At 48.2% G+C, this 21,979-nt stretch overlaps 1 protein-coding gene across 4 annotated transcripts in view; it reads right to left on the reverse strand.

Moving 5' to 3' along the window:
• Nucleotides 1-21,979, reverse strand: part of fuom (fucose mutarotase) — a 109,881-nt gene that overhangs the window by 41,634 nt on the left and 46,268 nt on the right. For 3 of the 4 annotated variants that reach the window (XM_038783110.1, XM_038783112.1, XM_038783111.1), the window contains one exon: nt 21,709-21,807. The exons of the other annotated variant lie outside the window; for it this stretch is intronic. In XM_038783110.1, coding sequence (XP_038639038.1) covers nt 21,709-21,807 — 99 coding nt within the window. The remainder of the gene's footprint in view (nt 1-21,708; nt 21,808-21,979) is intronic. 4 annotated transcript variants of the gene reach the window in all.

The following is a 21,979-nucleotide window of genomic DNA, read 5'->3' on the forward strand; positions in this document are numbered from 1 at the left end:
ATAGGCTGCCTTCACGGTAGGAAATTTGAGATTCGGGCAGAGTGTACTGACCAAGGAAGCTGCAGTTCTGCATTCTAAACATGATTTGCCGGACCTTTAAAAATACAACTCTCTCCCAATTCTTACCTTTTCTTTTCATGAATTGTTTGAGGCAATGCTAAGCTCTTACTCCACATCAAAAATCCTCATGCCGGCTCTGTCATCGTCTGAGAGGCCCTCATTGTCATGTCGCCCTATACAAAATGCGTGTTATAAACAGAGCAGAACCAATGTGGATTCCATGGCCATTCCAAATATTAGATTTCATAATAAAACATTGGTGCGATTCTCCGCCCCCTACGCCGGGTGGGAGAATAGCGGGAGGGCCTCCCGACATTTTTCACACCCTCCCGCTATTCCCCCCCCCCCCCCCACACGCCCGACCTACGCCACGAATTGCCGCTCGCCGTTTTTTTAAACGGCGATTCTCTGAGTGCCGATGTGCCGAGCGGCCGGGGCCTTCACGGCCTGTTTCAACACGGCAGCAAACACACCTGCTCACGCCGTCGTGAAACGGGCACCAGATGCCCGTTGGGGCATCTGGGGGGCCCGATTGGCACGGCAGTTACACTGCGTGCCAAGGGCGCACTCTTTTCCCTCCGCCGCACCGCAAGATCAAGCCGCCACGTCTTCCTGGGGCGGCTGAGGGAAAAGACCCAACTGCGCATACGCGGTTGGCATTGTCCAACCTGCGCATGCGCGGCTGACGTCATCGGCCGTGTCAGCTGGCATGATGCTTGACGTGCGGCCTTGACGACCGTTGTCAAGACCACGCCGCCGTGACACACGGGGCCGCGCTCCTAGCCCCACCCGGGGGGTAGAATCGGCCCCGGAGTGGGCGTGAAGGCTGCCGTGGGTCACGGCCTGTCCCACGGCAGCCTTTACGATTCTCCGCGTTTGCGGAGAATCTCGCCCATTGTATTTGTGTATTGGCTAGGTATTAAATTTAACTTTATGTATATGCACGCTTTTCTTTGAACAGGATCAGTTTAGGGCAGAAAAATGTACCCAGAGAGAAAATGGGAAAAAAGATCAGCCGATTGTTGGGAGTCATTTTGGCGCCCCATTTTTCAACACCCACGGATCGCGACCCCCACTTTGAAGGCATTATTAAGGCACCCTCACATACTGAAGCAGTCCATATGCCGCAAGACCCCAGCCACATTCAGGCTACGATAAGAGCCAAGAAACATTTGCCCCAGAAGTGCCAAGCAACGGCATCCAACGAGAGAACTCAATCATCTCCACTTGACATTCAATGGCATTCCCATCTCTGAATGCCCCCCACTATCAACATCCTGGACATTCCCATCTCTGAATGCCCCCCACTATCACACCCTGGACCTTCCATTGACCAGAAAACTACTCTACCCAGCATATAGATACTGTGCCTACAAGAGCAGGTCAGATCCGTGAAATCGGTGCTGAGTTACTCACCTCCTGACTCCCCAAAGGCTGTCCACCATCTACAAGGTTCATGTCAGGAGCGTGCTGGATACTCTCCACTTGCCTGGATGGAGTGCAGCTGCCCCACACCCAAGAAGCTCGACACCATCCAGGACAAAGCAGCCGTGTTTGATTGGCACCTCATCCACCATCTTCAACATTCACTCCCTCCACCACCAATGCAGTGCGTCCCACCCACAAGATACACTGCAGCACAACTCACCAACTTTTCTTCAACAGCACTTTCCCACAACCTTTACCATCTGGAAGGACAAGGCCAGTGGATGGCGGGGAAGACCACCGCTGGAAATCCCCCTCCAAACCACTCACCAACCTGACTTGGAAATATATCGGCCGTCCTTCACTGTCGCTGGGTCAAAATCCTGGAACTCCCTCCCTAACAGCACTGTGGGTGTACCGTACACCACATGCACTGTAGCGGTTCAAGAAGGCACCTCATCGCCACCTTCTCTATTTTTAAAAAAAATTTAGGATTACCCAATTATTTTTCCAATTAAGGGGCAATTTAGCGTGGCCAAATCCACCTACTCCGCACATTTTTGGGTTGTGGGTGCGAAACCCACGCAGACACGGGGAGAATGTGCAACTCCACACGGACAGTGACCCAGAGCCGGGATCGAACCTGGGACTCAGCGCCGTGAGGCGGTTGTGCTAACCACTAGGCTACCGTGCTGCCCCTCGCCACCTTCTCAATGGGCACTTAAGGATGGCGGCAACAAATGCTGGCCTTGACGGTGATGCCCACATCCCAGGAAAGAATAAAAGGAAAAATCTACCTCTTCGAAGTTTGGTTACCTATTTTAATATCCTCCAATGTCAACATGGCTTCTGGCTACAGCCAGGCACCATAAAGCAAATAATTCCGTATTAACAACATATAAAGCTTAACAGGTTAAACAATGTTGGATGCTGAGCCTGTGGAGGATTTGGTTCCAATTAATATTCACCAACACTATTTTCACAATGGCCTGAAAAGACTTTTATATAAATTGGCCTACGTACACCAAGACTTTACCTCAGCCTCTCATTTACTGTATATCATGTTTTCCATCGCCGCATCTTTCTTTTCAGGTGACTGCCTCGGTCGCATTTCTGCCTCCCATGCCTGTGCCTCACTTGGTATTGTCTCTAAGGAACTCGACACTCATTCTCCTTTCCCGACATAATGATAATTGATGTTGGTTTTACATACACATGTGAAACGTAATTTCAGACTGGCAGTTTCTTGTAAATTCAGAATAATTAAATGCATGTCACAGATGAAGATTATGCAAAAGGGAAACGATCGAGGTTTACTGAGAACTCATTAACTTGCAGCAAAGAGCATGTCTGAGTCATGTCGCACCTAATAGATTCCAGCATCAGAGCGTCCATATAATTCACTGAGGCGCTGATGTGTAGGGCTGAATTAGAAACCGCAGCCGGACAAAGATCTGTGCCTCTTCAGGGCACCTGTCAACCCATGGTTCTGCTCAAAGCCGTGTACCGCTCCAGGCCATCTGGGTGCAAGTCCCACTCCAGCAATTAAGGACACAAATCAAGCAGACATTCCAAAGGGGGTGCTGCACTGTCAGGGACCGACCGTAAAACAAGGCCCCATCAGCCCTCTTCAGGTGGGTATAAAAGATCCTAATGAGGCCCAGGAAGGAGAACACAGGTCTTAATCAAGGTCACATAAAGTCTGCCCATGGCAGCGGACTATTTACACAGCACAGTCCCGTTGGGACAGCCAACATACTGGTCCCTGTCACGGCCGGCCTTTATACAAGGTTCTAACGAGCCCCAGCTGGGTCGGCCACCACCCATTGAATGGGGATGCTCATACTTCATGAGTGCCAAGGGCAGATTAATCTGTGTTTTCCCATGAACCTTGTGGAGGTTATTACAGATCCCATAGAATTATCATCTTAGAAGAGGATCACCCTCCGGTGCCTGTTCGGGTACACTGGGGGAGAATTTAGAATGTCCAAATTGCCTAGCAAGCACGTCTTTCGGGACTTGTGGGAGGAAACCGGAGCGCCCGGAGGAAACCCACGCCGACACGGGGAGAACGTGCAGACTCCACACAGACAGTGACCCAAGCCTGGAATCGAACCCGGGACCCTGGCCAATGTGGTTGACTCACTTGTGCCCTGAAGCGACCGGATAAAACAGACAGCCAAGAATCACCCTCGCCACACGGCGGTTCGAGAGGCTGGTCCACCATCTTCTCAAAGGCTACTTGGGTCGTGGGATCACGCCAAACCTGCATGTGACACCACGTCCCGAGAATTAAGTTTTTAAAAACTGCCCGACAAGCTTGTCCGCTATATTGCAGGCGAGCTGAAGGAATCAGCACCAGCCACTGAGCAGAGAATATTGCACAAACTATCTATGCCTTTGTGGCTGAACATACCAGCACATGCTCCCTCGCGTTCCCTGTTTTGTTCGCTTGATTCTAGCCAGCTCCTGTGTGCCAATAATGTGCCAAGGACCATATGCCAATTTAGGCCACTTTCAGCTTTGCCCTGAAGTACAGTCCAGGGAGGATGATCGTTTATGTTTCCCGGAGTGACATCTTCCAGCTCGATGAATGTACCAATTCAAGCAAAGGATTTAATGAAAGAGGACGAGGTTACATAAATGATGGTTATATCAATGGCCAAATGATTTTGATGATTTCAATCTCCCGGATGATAAGTGAATGCTACAACGAACAAACACAATGAGAGTAAGTGAACTCTACTGCTTCACACAACCCATCCCAGTGACAGTGACGTGAATAAACAGCCACACATGGGAGCTATGAGGAGCGGTTGAATAAACTCAGTCTGTTTTCACTGGAACAACGGAGGTTGAGGGACGACCTGATGAGGTCTACAAAATTATGAGGGGCATAGACAGAGTGGATAGTCAGAGGCTTTTCCCCAGGGTAGAGGGGTCAATTACTAGGGGGCATAGGTTTAAGGGGCAAGGTTTAGAGGAGATGTATGAGGCAGGTTTTTTACACAGAGGGTAGTGGGTGCCTGGAACTCACTGCCGGAGGAGATGGTGGAAGCAGGGACGATAGTGACGTTTAAGGGGCATCTTGACAAATACATGAACAGGATGGGAATAGAGGGATACGGACCCAGGAAGTGTAGAAGATTTTAGTTTAGACGGGCAGCATGGTCGGCGCATGCTTGGAGGACCGAAGGGCCTGTTCCTGTGCGGTACTTTTCTTTGTTCTTTGTTCTTATATCAGTGTTCTGTGAAATGAAGGAACGCTGTTCGAAATGCCCGGGAGTTGGAGAAGTATCAAAATTCTCCTTTACCTCATTGTTAGAAGTTGCCAGTTGCAATCCGACTCAAACACGAGCTGTCAGCTTTGAGAATCACTGATCCTTGTGACTTCTTTTGGTGACTGGTTGCTTCAGGGGAAAGATCGGAGCTCCAACCAGTCTCCCTAATGCACAGATAAATTTATTGGATGGGATATGTCAAGCAGCTATCTTATTACTATCAACTATCAACCGGGCAACGCTTGAGGGGGGGGGGGGGGGGGGGGGGGGGGGGGGGGGGGGGGGGGGGGGGGGGGGGGGGGGGGGGGGGGGGGGGGGGGGGGGGGGGTGGGGGGGGGAGAGGGGAGAGATCATTGTTCAAGACAATATGCTTTGAGTTAGAGGAGCAGAATGTTTTGGACATTGTGGCACTTGCTGTCAAGCGGTTAACTTGCCCTTTCTGACACCAACACCCTAAATAGCAAAGGAACTCCTGTTGAATTCCCTGTTGGACGCATTGGTGATTATCCCACATTCCTGTTCCTGGAATGAGGGGTTGGATTCTCCGGTTCCCCGCCGCGTGTTTCTGGGTGGTGCTCCGGTCGCTAGCGGTGGAATCTTTACCCCGCCGCTTGTCAATGGGACTCCCATCGAAGCCGCCCCACGCTGCCGGGAAAGCCGGGAGTGGGAGCGCGCTGTCGGCAGGAAAAGCAAATCACAACGGCCGGAGAAATCCAGCCTTTTTCCCTATGTGTACCTTATCGAAATCTAGCATTATTTTAAAGCTCGCCATCTTTCTCTTAGACCCCTGAAAGGTGAATCCTCTGAATTCTGCTAGCAGACTTCAGATCCATTGCAAGTTTCCTCCACTGCAGTGCAAAGATCAGTATATCTCCTTATTTCTTACTTAAGGGCAGCACGGTAGCGCAGTGGGTTAGCCCTGCTGCCTCACGGCGACGAGGACCCGGATTCGATCCCGGCTCTGGGTCACTGTCCGTGTGGAGTTTGCACATTCTCCCCGTGTTTGCGTAGGTTTCACCCCCCCACAACCCAAAGATGTACAGGCCAGGCGGATTGGCCACGCTAAATTGTCCCTTAATTGGAAAAAATTAAGTGGGTGCTCTAAATTTTTTTAAAAAGAGAAAAGAAAATCTTCTCTTTTGTTTCTTCTGATACAGCTTCCCTACCCCCACCAATGATACTTGACTGCCATAGGTGCTATTTAGCTGCCGATTTTAACTACACCAGAAATCACTTACCTACATGCTGGATTGAGCACGAGCCACAAAAGAGGCACCAATGTGGTGAGGCTTCTAAGGTCTAAGTAAACAATAACTAAAAAGGATTGAGGTGCAATCTGTAACAGCTCTGGAGAAGCACAAGTCACCGGGAGCGTACTAGCACGAGCTGAGTTGCTCATTGGGAGAGCTAGTACAGGCGCAATGGGCCAAAGGGCCGTCTTCTTCTGCGCTCTGACAGATCTCTGATATTTTACAGACGTCTACTCTTAGTTCCTGGAATGTGTTGCCTCAGCATCTTTGCACTGAACCCCTGTGCTGCCGGATTATTTCTCTCACTGAATTCAAAATTCTTCAATAATTGTAGATTTGTGCCGACTGATTCACCAGGAGAAAACTGTGCCTTTTTTTTTAATAAAACAACTTGTGATGGTTGCTAAGCAACATCCATCCACTCAGCACCCTGGAGAGGAATCGGAAAGGTGCTAACAAGAACACACACACAGATAACAGATAACGTTATTGAATCTGGATGACCGTCCAGGTCATGGCACAGGATATTGGCTCCACTTAATGCCACTGACTTCCCTCTTCCCCTTTGCAATTCAAAGGGGATGCCGGGGGTTAAAAAAAAACCCCAGGCAATCTTTGTAGTCAAATTCTGAGGGCTGTAGTTTTGCACTTCCCCAAGGCAGGAAGACAATCAAAACATAAGCAGATGGCCCGGGAATTAATCACACAAAAAATAATCAACACCTCGCAGTGCGTTAGGAGAGTTACAATTCAAATAGGAGCTTCAGATGATGTTGTAAACATCAATGAATCCCACCTAAGTGCTTCATTTTATGGGTGTATTTTAGTTCTCTGAATGAGTCCAACAATCCTGCGAATAGGCATTAAAGAATAATTCAGTCAGCGTGTTCAGTCTTCAGGGAAGGTTATGTATACAGTAGTCACAATGGAGAGCAATGTCCTTCTGGCTGGTTTTGGGCTATAGAACAAACAGGAAGAATCACAGGCACAACAGTAACTAAACTTATCTCGGTCTTTCAGCTACTGATCAGACAATGCTTTCTGTCTCATCTCAGAGATTTACATCATGCCCAATTCTCTCGTCATCGCTTATCCGTACAGACACTGCCACTTCATCCATTTGGTTCTGAATTCGACCCTGCAATTTAGATTCGCAGCCACCTTCACACCGTGTCTATGGCATGTTACACACGGTTCCTCCTCACTAAGTCTCTCTTGCAGATGTTTATATGATCTATAGGCCTCTCATTCTATAGAGAGGTGAGTATTGAAGTCAAAGGTTGCCCACTCCAGCGCTTCGACTTGCCAGTTCCATTCATAAAGATGACTCCAAGGCACGATAGCACAATGGTTAGCACTGTTGCTTCACAGCACCAGGGTCCCGGGTTCGATTCCTGGCTTGGGTCACTGTCTGTGCGGAGTCTGCACATTCTCCCCGTTTCTGCGTGGGTTTCCTCCGGGTGCTCCGGTTTCCTCCCACAAGTCCCGAAAGACGTGCTGATAGGTGAATTGGACATTCTGAATTCTCCCTCTATGTACCCGAACAGGCGCCGGAATGTGGCGACGAGGAGACTACTTGTGACATTAATAAAGATTATTATTAAAACCCATTCCCATCTCATTAAGGTTTGTTGGTTGCAGCCCCAGAAGTTTAATGTCAGTTTTGCAACCCAATGGGGGTTTAAACTTTATCCCAGCTGAGGATAATGGAGCAACGGATTCAGGAATTTTTCTGTTATTTTCTTCATCGCCCTGCTGAGTACAGCCGACCTGTAGCAGACTGTGCTCACACTGCAGTCTGAGAGATGCAATTCAGGTTTGAAACTAACCAGCTACCTTTGGGTGGACCATGGGCCACTTACAAACAGGTAATGTTGCTGGAGGAAGGCGGTGGGCTCTCAATGTTGCCATTGATTCTCGTTATAGTGTAGGCTCACACAGCCCGTTTCGGACTGATGTGTACCAGTTTGCAGTAACTGTCAATGGAGTGTGCAAATGCACCTTTAACCTTCCCTCGTTTCGCCTTATTTCTCTTCATCATGGGGAAATTGACGATAATTTTGACTTTGGATGATATTGTAAAATGGGGGACAGTGATTCACTCGCCCATTATGCCTCTCGCGCAACTTTCCTTTCCAACGGTTTACGTCACCAGACTTTCATCATCGCCCAAGGCCAAAATTGACCCACTCATTATAAACAGAAACAGAAAGACTACAGGATTGACCAGCTTCCTTCAGTGTCTGGTTACACGTGGCTTTCAGCAATGACTTCTTTGACATCACTCCCTCGACTGAGAACGGCTTGCCAAGGTGCACGTAAACCTTTGGGTGCAATCTGCCGGCTGCATTGTGCCCGAATAGTCAGCGCGGCCAGTAGATGCCAGGACATTCCTCTTCTGGGATCTACCCGGCTCGCCATGTCTCGCGGGATCTGAATCCCACCCGTTGTGGGTGGGGTCAGCATCTGGCAAATCTGCATATTACAGCGGGACCTGGTGGAACAGCACTTGGGGGGGGGTCTCCTAGGGGGTTGGAGAACCCCCCCAGGTGGTTGCCCTCTGGGCAAGGTGGCTCACTGATACTGCTTGTGCCACCTGAGATTTTTCCCATGCTGGGGATCGGGCCCAGGGGTGCCCTGCACGTGTGAGGTCAGGTGCACGGGGGCCTGAGGGCCTCCTTATAGGTGAGTTGGGGATTCGGGGTGGGGGGGGGTGTCGTTGGATTGAGAGCTCAACAACACAGGAAACCGGACAAAGAGCGGGACATTCTCCCCTGAGGCCCTGAATTGGGCCGACATACAGCACGGTGTTTCGCGGCTGGAAACATCCGGATGAACCCGTCTGTCGCGGAACTCTGTTGCAATTTGGTCAGATCGCTCCCTTTAGTTTTGAAACTCTGTCAACTTTAGGGATGTCACAACTGGGGGAGGGCGCAAATGGTCGGGGTCAGTTAATCCATCTACATGGTGGTCTATGGTGCTGTAATCCTGGCCACACAGCCTCCTTTCAGTGCTCTCAATAATATTCATCCCATCAGGCTAACTGGCTGCAGGTCTCATGGGACAGATTAGTCTAGTCAGGCTTTGAACATCTTTCCCCCCGAAGCCACCCTCAGCAAAAATAACCTGCACCGGAAACAGTGTTGGGACACTGGCCGATGACGGTATTTTTAGGCCTGTCGACCTCCATTGCCATCCCCGACAAGGCCCAAAATTCCTGCTTCATTTTTGAAAAACTTCATCCGTGGCATGTGGGCGTCGCTGGCTGAACCAGAATTTGTTGACCAGCCTTAATTGCCCTTGAACTGAGTGGCTTGCCGGACCATTTCAGAGTCAACATGTAGAGATCTGGGGGGTGAAATTCTCCGACCCCATACAGGGTCAAAGAAACGCCCGGGGCCGCCAAAAATCCCGCCCCCGCCGTGGCAGAAATTCTCCGCCACCCGGGAATTGGCGGGGGCGGGAATCACCCCACGCCGATCGGCGAGCCCCCTGCGGCGATTCTCCGGCCCGCAATGGGCCGAAGTCCCGCCGCTGGGAGGCCTCTCCCGCCGCCGAGGTTTGAACCACCTCTGGTGGCGGCGGGATCGGTGGTGCAAGCGGGCCCCGGGGGGGGGGGGGGGTCATGGGGCGATCGGACCCCGGGGGGGGTGCCCCCACGGTGGCCAGGCCCGCAATCGGGGCCCACCGATCGGCGGGCAGGCCAGTGCCATGGGGGCACTCTTTTTCTTCCGCTGCCGCCACTGCCTCCACCATGGCGGAGGCGGAAGAGAATCCCCCCGCGCACATGCGCCAGTGGTGACGTCACCACTGCCGCATGCGCGAACCGGCGAAAGCCTTTCGGCCAGCCCCGACGCCGGGCGTCAAAGGTCGCTGGTGCCGGTTTTGGCGCCAGAGTGGTTGGCGCCACTCCCCTACGCTGGGATCCCCTGCCCCGCCGGGTAGGGGAGAATCCCACCCCTGGAGTCACACGCAGGCAGATTTCCTTCCTTAAAGAACATTAATGAACCAGATGGGGGTTTTTGTGACAATCGGCAATAATTGTAAGTCCAGATTTTATTATTGAATTTAAATATCACCCTTTACCTTGGAGGGGATTCAAACCTAGTTTTCCAGGGCACTGCCTGGTGCTCAATTACTAGTCCAGTGAAAATACCACTACACCACCCTATAACCCAGCAATCAGTACAGTAAAATGAACATAAATGCATCAGTGCGGAAAATTATAGACCTGCATTGAATATGCAAACTGAATATGTATATGCATTTTGCATTTTATGTTATTTAACTAAAGCCTAAACTTTAATAAAAACTGATATTTAAGCTGATTTATTTCTTGCAATTCACGTTTCTCAATAACCTATCTTCACTGATACCATCCCTGAAAATATTAATTAACATTCATTCAGAAATGGCAATATTCTCAAAGGTTTTTATATACTCTCCTCCGTCTCCATCTCTCTGAATCTCAAACTTCTTTTCAGATTTTTTCCAGCGGTTAGCACTGCTGCCTCACAGCGCCAGGGACCCGGGTTCAATTCCCGCCTTGGGTCACTGTCTGTGTGGGGTTTGCACTTTCTCCCCGTGTCTTCGTGGGTTCCCTCCGGGTGCAGGTTAGGTGGATTGACCGTGCTAAATTGCCCATGAGGGTCCAAAAGGTTCGGTGGGGTTATTGCGTTACGGGGATAGGGCGGGGGGATTGGACCTACGTTGGGTGTTCTTTTGGAGGGTCGGTGCAGACTCATTGGGCCGAATGGCCTCCTTCTGCACTGTAGTGATTCTATGAATATGACTGTCCAACTCTTTTGTCTTGTAGCCACCTGGGGTGACCACTGCCCAACACAAAATGGAAGATTGCAAGGAATGCAGGGAAATTGGACATGTTGTAAAAGCAAGCAGCTTGCAAAGTGCTTGTATATTCAGACTACTGCAGAAACCAGTTCTGACTGCTGCAGAAACCAGACAGCACTGTTAAAAGAAACAGTTAGCATACTAGTGAGGCGATACCGGGCGATCCCCAGATACAATGGAAACAAGTTAAAGACAGATCGATACATTGAATGGAAGGCCAGACTTTACGGCGCCAAAGAAGCCCAAAACAATAAGTCCCAAGAACCGCTCCAGTGATCGAGGCACTGCCCCGTTATTGGGGAATTCAAATCAATCGATTGGGAAGAGACCCAATCGGTTGCGAGAGTATAGAGGGTCCGCCCAGGTGGGCGCAAGTCCCTGAGAGGAGTATAAGACAGAGACCGCGACCCCACATCTCTCTCTCTGCCAGCCTCTCCTTGACCAGCCAGCCCTCCCAACAGAACACCGTTGCAGCAGAAGAACCTTGAGGAGGAGAGGTCTGGACAGCAGCCGCCAGCAAGTAAGTGTCACGACGCAGGCTACGTGAGTAGACACTCCTGACCCCCTTTAGTCCATAACTACTGGAAGCCTGCGGACCCAGGACAAAGCTAGAGGCCATTGTTCCCTGATCCGGCAGTCCCCTTATCCAGATAAGTATTTGGCCTATTAGTGGTAGGATTAGCCTAGTCTTATAGTTTCATATGCATGATTAGTAGATTACTGTAATATAATAAACGTGTCTTGTTTGAACTTACTATTTGGTGTATGGATTATTACTTTGAACTTGAACTTGAAACTTGTGGCGGTATCTTAACGATACCTGGCGACTCCAAAGCTAAGTAACGAAACAGAGCCAAATTGAGTGTTAAGCACACTCACCCAGAACGAGCAACAGTCTCTCTAAACTTCCTTTCGCGATAAACTAGTCCTCAAAATTAAAAATAAGATCCCTTTAAACTAGCTCCTGGGCAATCCAAGATAGTCATAGAATGGATGGATATTCATTGCTTGAAATGCAAGGTGCATGGTCAATGAGTACATGTTATTTGTTTGAACTTAATGATGCTTCCAACTGTACTAACCTCACAATAAATGTAGCCAATCAGTGTCTATAAATCAACAAGGCAACTGGGTCTCCCCAGTGACATGAGGCAGAAAATAAAAACTACCTTCACCTGTACCTTTCCTAAGATTTTATCGTTTAATAATTACTATTGCTGATAGATAGCTTTTAGCTGTGTACATAGTTGTGTGTCTGCCCTTCTGCTCTATTTAACTCGCGTATCAGTGAATAGACTAAATGCTGGTAACATGTGCCAAGCCTTTCCTTCGATCCATATTAATTATAGTCTGAGTAGGGGTGTCTGCTTTACAAGCTACTTTCTCATTTATATTGCTGTTCTCTTTGCAAAGATCAATTGGCGTGGAGGCTGCTAAATAGACAGGAGTGCTAGTAGGTTACAATTGTTATTCACACAATGCAGTTATGTCCCAGGTAGGCGGTTATGGCTTCGTATTCTGGCGATGTCGTTTTCTTCAAAAGAGTATCCAGTGAGTGCCGTCTTTTAACTGCTTTTCCTTAATCTGCCTGTCATTGACTCCATTCAGTCAGAAGGAAATGTTCTTATTATCCCTAACTGCGCCTGGTAACTTGTTTGATTTAGGTAAGGGGTGGCACAGCGTTTATGTCAATGGACTGGTAATCCCGAGGTTTGAATGAATAGAGATGGGAGTTTAAATCCCACCATGCTGGTCTGTGAAATTGAATTCAGTTAATTAAATCAATCCAGAATAATAATTTGATATGGCGGCCGTGAAATGCTTGGAGTGTCGTAACAGGGCAACTGGTTCATTAATGTCTTTTAGAGCAGTGTTTTTCAAACTTTTTTTTCCTGGAACCCATCCTTCGGACCCACACCGGCCGACCTTCGCGACACACATCACATCTGCTTACCTTTAATGTGAAATGGGTGCCTGCTTGGTCCTCACGATCTCACTTGAATCAGATTCAAAGGAGGAGAGGGCAATGCGCATATCAGGTACAGACTTCAGTCAGTTCCTTCGTGCCGGCTTCATTCTTATGAAAACGGAAAATCCAGGGCAGCACGGTGGCGCAGTGGTTAGCACTGCTGCCTCATGGAGCCGAGGATCTGGGTTCGATCCCGGCCCCGGGTCAATGTCCATGTGGAGTTTGAACATTCTCCCCGTGTCTACGTGGGTTTCACCCCCACAGCCCAAAAGGATGTGGCGGATAGGTGAATTGGCCACACTAAACTGCCCCTTAATTAAGAAAAAGAATTGGGTACTTTAAATTTTAAAAAGCACCACCTTTTTTTTTTAAATCGGAAAATCCAACCTCACACATGTAAGTTGCGGTGAAAGGTATAGCAACAAAATGCTTGTTTTGCTCAGCATTGGGAGATGTTACTCCAGAATGCAAACAGCCTCATGGACTTTTGGTGTGTTGTTAATGTGGTATCTCAGGTCCGGCACAGCAGCGCAATCTTTTAATTTGGAGTCAGCTCTTAGTTAATAACTGACTCTGGGGTCTCAACCTCAAAAGGAATTTTTCACCCGCCACTTCTCTTTCAATATCTTAATATCTGGTAAAGAAAAATGTTCACAGAAAATGACAAAAATATATATATTTTTATCGTCCTGATGATCTTTCTCAGGGTTACACACAGCTGGAGGCTGGTCTCCAATTCCTGGACAGTCCAGGCCAATCCTGGAGGGTTGGCGATCCTCCTCCATCTCAATCTCCTTGTGACGTCCCCAGCATCAGCAATTCGAGTCCTGCTCCCAGACAAGCTGTTCCGGTACAGTTACAAGGCTGGCACCTACCCGACAAAATGGAAGATTGCCCATTACGGTCTGGCCATAAGAAGGACAATAAATCCCATCTGGCCAATTACTGTTGCATCTGCCGACACTCACGTCAACGGCAAAGTGATGGAAGGTAAATTACTCATCAACAACCTACTCACTGATGTTCAACCAGAATAGCTCGGCTCCAGACCTCAATACAACCTTTACCCAAACATGGATCAAAGTGCCAAATTCCAGATGTGCAAGTGGCTGTCCTTTGATATCAAGGCAGCTTTTGCCAACGGTGAGGGGGGGGGGGGTTCTCTCTTAGCATACCTAGCATAAAAGGCGATGGTTCTGGTTCTTCAAAGCCAATCAGCTCAGCCCAAGGACAGTACTACAAAGTTCCTCAGGCCCAACCATCTCGATTCACTTCCTCAATGGTATTCCCTCGAATATAAGGCGGGAATGTTAGCTAATGATTTTGCAGTGTTCAGTTCCGTTTCCAACTCCTGGGATACTGAAGCAGTTCATGCAAGCATGCAGCAAGACCTGGATAACATGAAGGTTTGGGCTGATAAGAGGCAAGAAACATTGCTTCCACACCAGTCCCAGGCACTGACCATCTCTTACAAGGGAGAAACAAACCACCTCCCATCGACATTTAATTAACTTCCAATCATCAAATCCTCCACCGTCAACACCCTCGGGGTGCCATCAGGATGTTTGCTCTTGTACAGGAGACTTTCGTTCTCTCTGAAAGTGCATTAGTCTGTAGCATACTCTTCTTCCTGGAGAGCAATGGAGGGCGGGTCATTTAATATATCCAAGGCAGAGCTAGATAGATTTATGGTTGACAAGAGATTCACGGGTTATGTGGGGCAAACAGGAAAGATTTAGCTCACTGGGCTAAATCGCTGGCTTTTAAAGCAGACCAAGCAGGCCAGCAGCACAGGTCGATTCCCATATCAGCCTCCCTGGACAGGCACCAGAATGTGGTGACTAGGGGCTTTTCACAGTAACTTTATTGAAGCCTACTCATGACAATAAGCAATTTTCATTTTTTCATTTCATTTTCATTTTTTTCATTTCAGTTTCATTTTTTTCATTTCATCTTCTTGAATGGTGGAGGAGAATGGAAGGGCTGAATGGTGTACTCCCTGCTCCTGAGTTCCTCTATTCCTATATCACCTTCCTTTCCTGTGACTGGGTCAGAATTCTGGAGCTCCCAAACCAACAGCACTGTGGGACTACCTCCACCACAGACAACAACGGTTCAAGATACCAGCTCACCGTCATTTTCTTAAAGGCAATTAAGGATGGGCAATAAATGCTTATGTGAATCAATAAATAAAAATGTGAAAAAAAACATTTTGAAAAGTGGGCAGCACGGTAGCATTGTGGATAGCACAATCGCTTCACAGCTCCAGGGTCCCAGGTTCGATTCCGGCTTGGGTCACTGTCTTTGCGGAGTCTGCACGTTCTCCCCGTGTCGGCGTGGGTTTCCTCCGGGTGCTCCGGTTTCCTCCCACAGTCCAAAGATGTGCAAGTTAGGTGGATTGGACATGATAAATTGCCCTTAGTGTCCAAAATTGCCGTTAGTGTTGAGTGGGGTTACTGGGTTATGGGGATAAGGTGGAGGTGTTAGCCTTGGGTAGGGTGCTCTTTCCAGGAGCCGGTGCAGACTCGATGGGCCGAATGGCCTCCTTCTGCACTGTAAACTCTATGATCTATGAAAACATTTCCTCCAATTTCTAATTTAAATAGCCGCTTATGTTTCCAGGATCAATGCTGTCGATATTTTATAGCCCCTCAATTCTTTTTGACTACATGTCTTCAAACGTCAACTTCAAAGAAGCTGAGATCTGCGAGTCCCTCTTTAAAACCCATTGGTCCCTGAATTTCGGCAAACCCACTCCAGTATATCCTGGTCTTTTCAGGGCAAGACAAATTGGGTGGGATTTTCTGTCCCGGCAGCCCTGTTTTTTTTCATAGAATATGCAGGAGGCCATTCGGCCCATCGAGTCTGCACCGGCTCCTGGAAAGAGCACCCTACCAAAGGTCAACACCTCCACCCTATCCCCATAACCCAGTAACCCCACCCAACACTAAGGGCAATTTTGGACACTATGGGTAATTTATGAAAATGAAAATTGCTTATTGTCACGAGTAGGCTTCAATGAAGTTACTGTGAAAAGCCCCTAGTCGCCACATTCTGGCGCCTGTTCGGGGAGGCTGTTACAGGAATCGAACGTGCTGCTGGCTTGCCTTGGTCTGCTTTAAAAGCCAGCGATTTAGCCCTGTGAGCTAAACAGCCCCTTATCATGGTCAATCCACCTAAGCTGCACATCTTTGGACTGTGGGAGGAAACTGGAGCACCCGGAGGAAACCCACGCACACACGGGGAGGATGTGCAGACTCCGCACAGACAGTGACCCAAGCCGGAATCAAACCTGGGACCCTGGAGCTGTGAAGCGATTGTGCTATCCACAATGCTACCGTGCTGCCCACGTTTCTGGCGCGGTGCGCCCCCGCTGGCGGCGGGACTTTCCGTTCACGCAGCCGGCCAATGGGGTTTCCCATTGTGGCCACCCCCACGCCGTCGGGGCGTGGCCACGCTGCCGCCGACGGAGAATCCCGACGGTTATCTCACACACACTGAGGCCAATAATTCATTGTTCACCATTTAGAGTACTAACGCGCATCACGCATCATGTTATCATGGATTACTGCGGGAAGGGAAAGCTTTTAAAATGATACCCATGTCCTGGCTGGATAGTGGAGCCCTGAGTGCTCTAATCGAGTTGCTGGAACTCTGTGCTACATGGTTGGTCAGCTCGAGTACAGTAATTCCTTTCTCTTAGGAGGAAGTCTACTTGAATCAAGTAGCTTCGTCTTGGAACAATTTCATTATTTCCTGGTGTTGTTTAGAGTTAACAGTTTTGTGCCACTGACACCTTCATTGTGCCATCTGTTCTTACCATTGGAGGAAACACACATTGAGTTTGAATAAGTGAGACCTTACGGCGATCCTGCTGGTCGATACTTTCCATTCGCTGGACAGCATTCAAGTAGGCGTGCAGACTCCGTCAATCTAGAGATCCAAAGTGATTGATATCTGATGCATTCTGTTCAATCTTGCCCTGCTAAAGAGCCATGTTTAATTCCCAAATCCCAAGGGATGAGGGATGGAAGGGAAGCTCACCTTTCCACATTTCTATCAACATCCACTCATAGAGATGCACATTCCAAACATGCACCGACGAACCAAACCACGTCGGGTTCCACCTGTTTCAAAGTACAGCCACACTAGGGAATCCCCAGCTAATGCCCGCCACCCAAATACAATTAAGCACAATTAATTTGCAATGACCAGGCTGCTGCAGAAGAAACCTCCCCTGCCAGAAAGCTGTCAGGCCTGATGGAAGTCGATGAGCCATGCCACATGTGCTGATTGCACATTTACTGCTAGTTCCTTGAATATCTCAGGAGCCACTGGACAGATGCCCAGCGGCAATACAAAGTGCCCCGTTGAAACATGGGTGTGCCCGTACTGTCGGAGGGCATGTCAACAGCTACAAGACTGCAGCTAAGATCCCTGTGCAAGCTTCCACCAGGCGCCTGTACAGTTGGGAAGCATTTTGAGAGCTCCCGGGGATGAGGAAGGGGGCGAAGCAAATGCAGGTTCCTTCTTACTTAAAGTGAAGTGTTGTTTCCATGCATTGTTGGGTAAAATGAAGCAAATTGTGGGTCTCTCCACCTGGCAATCATTCCAGAGACCAACAAAATTTTGTCCTGACCTGTTCACAGGACCTGGCCACAGATGATAAAATAGCCATTGCTTTCTGCTACCTCGAACTAATTGTCCAAAGAAAGTACTTCCAAGCCCGCTATAGTCCAGGAAGCTCCCGCCACCCTACCCCTCAACCTCAAAAGAACAACTTTCTCCTGCTGGCAAAGCATCCTTCTTCGGCAGGGAGTCAGGAATGGGAGCGGAGAAGATTGTTCACTCAAAATTCAGGGCTTGTTTGGAAAATGTCCACTAAGATCTAGATTAAGAGAGATCAACTCCTTGTATGTAGGATACTGACTGTTTTCTAGCCCACCTCGGTTCCTCTGCTACTTTTTATTTAGGTTTTACGACCCAGGAGAGGAAGAGCCCGAGGCTTCTGCCCAAGAGTTAAGCACAGGTCACGTTGCAAAAGCTGAATTTTTTCTCTCACTAATATGAGCCTCCTGTGGAGGCCCTGAGCCATTTGAGGATAAGATATGAATATATAGATGGGAAAATCCCAGCTGGTTTGTCAAGCCAGAACCATAAAACGGATAAATCTATTTGTAGTCCAGGCCCTGTGCAAAACTAGCCGCTGTCAATATCTTGAAGGCCATTGGAGGATGAATGTGTGAACAGCCCCCCCAGTGAGCAGTATTAATGCCAAAGACAGTGGCAGTGAATCAGTTTTCTTTCAACTTCTTTTTAAAAGTCTCCTGACTGGCAATTGCCACATTTTGTGCCTACGCACTGCTCCGGCGCATCATTGTGCCAGCGCCGTGATGCCATTTTCATCCTGGCACAGGCGCAGAACCCAGCTCCGGCATTGGGGGCTACCAGCTGTTCCTCGGGCAGACCAGGAGACTGGAGAGAAGTGGATGTCTGATGTCACCAGAGCCATGTTGGGTCATTCCCAAATTGGGGATCCCATTAACTTTGTGAGACCCACATGTCAACAGCCTCACAATTGCAAAGACGCAGGAAAAGAGAGTGATGCACGATCAATCACTACTGAAGCGAGTCCAATTGAAGGCTTTAATGAACAAGTTGTTACCCCAGCAGCTCCGGTACAGAATGACTGCTGTGGGTGAAACACAGACTCTTATGCTCCGCCTGCTGGACGGAAACAGCAGGCAGGTTCGACCACTGATACTACAGTATAAGGTACATCCCACCTAGGTACCTCGATACCCCTAATATAGCCTACCACAGAGAGGAAACCCACAGAGCTAGAAAGTTATTACAGCACAAAGGGAGGGCCATTCAGCCCACCGAGTCCATGTGAAAAATGAAAATGAAAATCGCTTATTGTCACGAGTAGGCTTCAATGAAGTTACTGTGAAAAGCCCCTAGTCGCCACATTCCGGCGCAGGTCAGCACTCTCTAGCGATCTTTCCCTGCTCTATCCCTGTAGCCCTTAAGTTCCTATCTAATTTCCCTTTTAAAATCACTCACCAACTCTTCTTCCATCAGCCTTGTGATCAGTGAGGTCCAGGTCATTACCACTCGTTACACTGAACATTTCGCTCTTACATTCCTCGTGTAGCCATTTCTCAGAACCATAAATCTATGTCGTCTGGAAACATTAATCATTAACTCATAGGCACAGCTCTTCTGAGCTCTCTCACCGAAACATGTCATAATCTTGTGTAACTCTATCAAACCTCCCCACAACTTATTTTATTCCAAAGGTAAAACACCCGGCTGCTCCAACCGAGCATCATAGCTAAAATCCTTCATCCCCGAAACCATTCTAATCATTTTTTTTTATTTATTCAAGGGATGTGGGCTTCCCTGCCCAACTCTTAACCGCCCTTGAGCAGCTGGTGGTGAGCTGCCTTCTTGAACCGCTGCAGTCCCTGTGGTGTAGGTGCACCCACAGTGCTGTTAGGAAGGATGTTCTTGCTCCAAAGGGAGTGCAGGGAAGGTTTACCAGACCGATTCCTAGGATGGTGGGAGGGACATATCAGGAAGAGACTGAATCGGTCAGGATTGTATTCGCCTGAGTTTAGGGAGGGAGGTCTCATAGAAACCTACAAAATCCTGGCAGGGCTCAGACAGGGTAGATGCAAGAAGGGTGTTCCCAATGGTGGGGGTGTCCAGAACCAGGGGTCACAGTCTGAGGATACGGGATAGACCATTTAAGACAGAGGTGAGGAGAGATTTCTTCACCCAGAGAGTGTGAGCCTGTGGAATCCGTTACCACATAACGTAGTTGAGGAAAAAACGTTGTATGTTTTCAAGAAGCAATTAGATTTAGCATTTAGGAGGAAGGGGATCAAAGGGTACGGAGGGAAGGCGGTAAAGGCCATTGAGTTGGATGATCAGCCATGATCAGAATGAATGGGGGAGCAGGCTCGAAGGGCCGAATGGCCTCCTCCTGCTTCTATTTTCTGTGTTGCTATGTTACGGAGGGAGTTCGAGGATTTTGATCAATTCCGGGAACAATCGTTACCTCAACTAGGAGCAGTGGACCGCAACACATGTATAATTTACTTCAACAAGGAAAACCAAAAGAAACCAGGATTCCCACTCCGGATTCTTAATTGAAAAGTTCCTCACGTTTGGCCTTCAGCTGAACACAAGAAGCGGCTCAGCTGCGATGCCCTCCACAGTTCAATATCCACACTCGGGGAATCGGACACGAATAAACAGCTCCTCACAGCCAGCCAGCCGAACCTGGGGAACTGCACCCCAGCACCAGTCAGTGACTGCAGGAGGGCAACGGAGAGGCCCCGGGGGGGGGGGACAAATTCCTCCGCAAGCAGGGTATTTACTGTCCCTCACATCGCAACGTCATTGGATAAAATCCACAAGATTCAATGGTTCAGAATTTTAAAGAACGTCAGCAAGGAGAAGAAGAGAGGATAATCATGAAATATTCAATTTCACCAAAGGCTGACATCCAGATCTGTCAAGTACATCCACTTGGCAGCCTCGCAACACACATCCTCCAAGGGTAGGGACGGGACTTGACTATCTGCCAAGGCTCAGTAATTGGAATTTCAACATTCTCCTGCTGGGCTCTCGAGTTCCCTGAAGGTCCGTTTAAAAACAGGCTCCATTGCAAGCACTTTTATTAAGAGGACAGTGATTGTTATGTTTCAAGCAGGTTGATTTTGCTGCATCCAGTTCAGGCAGGATAAACAATTGTATGAGTGCATCGGCAAAGCCATCAATCATTAAAACCTTGCTCAGATATTAAGCAGGAGGCTATTTAGTTACAGATAAATAGTTATTCATTTGTACCATGTGTCCTGGATCAGTTTGTGATACGTTTTAGTAATTGTCTGCTGCATTGCAATTGTCAAAATATTGTGTCATTTGTTAAAAAAACTTAAGCAGAAATTGGCATTTTGCTGGCATGGAAGACAAAGAAGAGAATAAATATTTACCCAAAAATAAATTCTAATGGCAGAAGCGAATTGTCTTTTTTTATAAAGAAATTTGGATCAAACTCGATCTTATTCTTACCAATTTTCTTCGAATTATGTGAATCGCGGGGTCAATCCTCGGGGCAAATCCTTGACCAATCAGAGTCAAGCTACCTGGTTTAAATTTTAAACAATGCTTGGCAGTTAAGTGTCAATCGCCATCAGCTGGTGCATTCTCCATGGCAACACTTCTACCAATTAGAATCCACTTGCCAACCAATCAGCACTCTATTCTTATACAGTATAAATTTGTTGTTGCCCCTGACATTGGTATTCTTGTGATTTGTCCTGATGAGTGCGAAACAAAAAAGCTTCAACAAACTGCCTTTTTTTGGTAATGCACAAGTTATATGAAGATGTTGATTCATTGCTTGTCTCAGTTATCAGTCAGCATGCAAGTATTCCTTTCATGCACAATTGTTGATCCTCGACAGGGAATTTCAACAGGCTAGTTAATCAATGTGTGCATCACCGATTACCTTGCTCCTGCTTTTACTTGATGTAGGAACGTGGAAGTCATTGCACAGCAATCAATAACCATAGCTTGCATTTGTGTAGCACCTTTAATGGAGCAAAATGTCCTCTGACACTTTGCAATTCGACATTGAGCCAGCCCAGGGTATAGTAGGACTGTGGGGTGGGTTTTAGAGTGTGTCTTTTCTATCAATGTGTTTCGACCACCTTCTTCAGGGCAGTTAGGGATAAGCGATAAACGTGGGCTTTGCCAGCGACACATCCCATGAACGTATATGTATTGACACAGCGAGGGAATGGATGGAGACGTGTTTGGGATCAGCTGATGCGGGCAGATCAGCTGCTTCACTTACCTCAAAACCAACACTCGACAATAATTCCATGTACTTATCCCAGATTGGAGTCTGGAGGCCCTTTACCTCATCTTCATGCACCAGTGCCATTACTGCAGCCTAAACAATAATAACATGGCAACACGTCAATGGGGCATTAACATCTTTATTCAGGTCAACTCCTAATTTTAGAATGGGTTATGGTGACATTTCCATTTGTTTGGCCATTACTTTTGTTGTTAACACTCTACAGTTCTCTTCTTTTCTGGATGCTTTCATCTGTTTGCTTATT

Source organism: Scyliorhinus canicula, chromosome 22 (genome assembly GCF_902713615.1).
Source record: "Scyliorhinus canicula chromosome 22, sScyCan1.1, whole genome shotgun sequence".
Classification (NCBI taxonomy): Eukaryota; Metazoa; Chordata; class Chondrichthyes; order Carcharhiniformes; family Scyliorhinidae; genus Scyliorhinus; species Scyliorhinus canicula.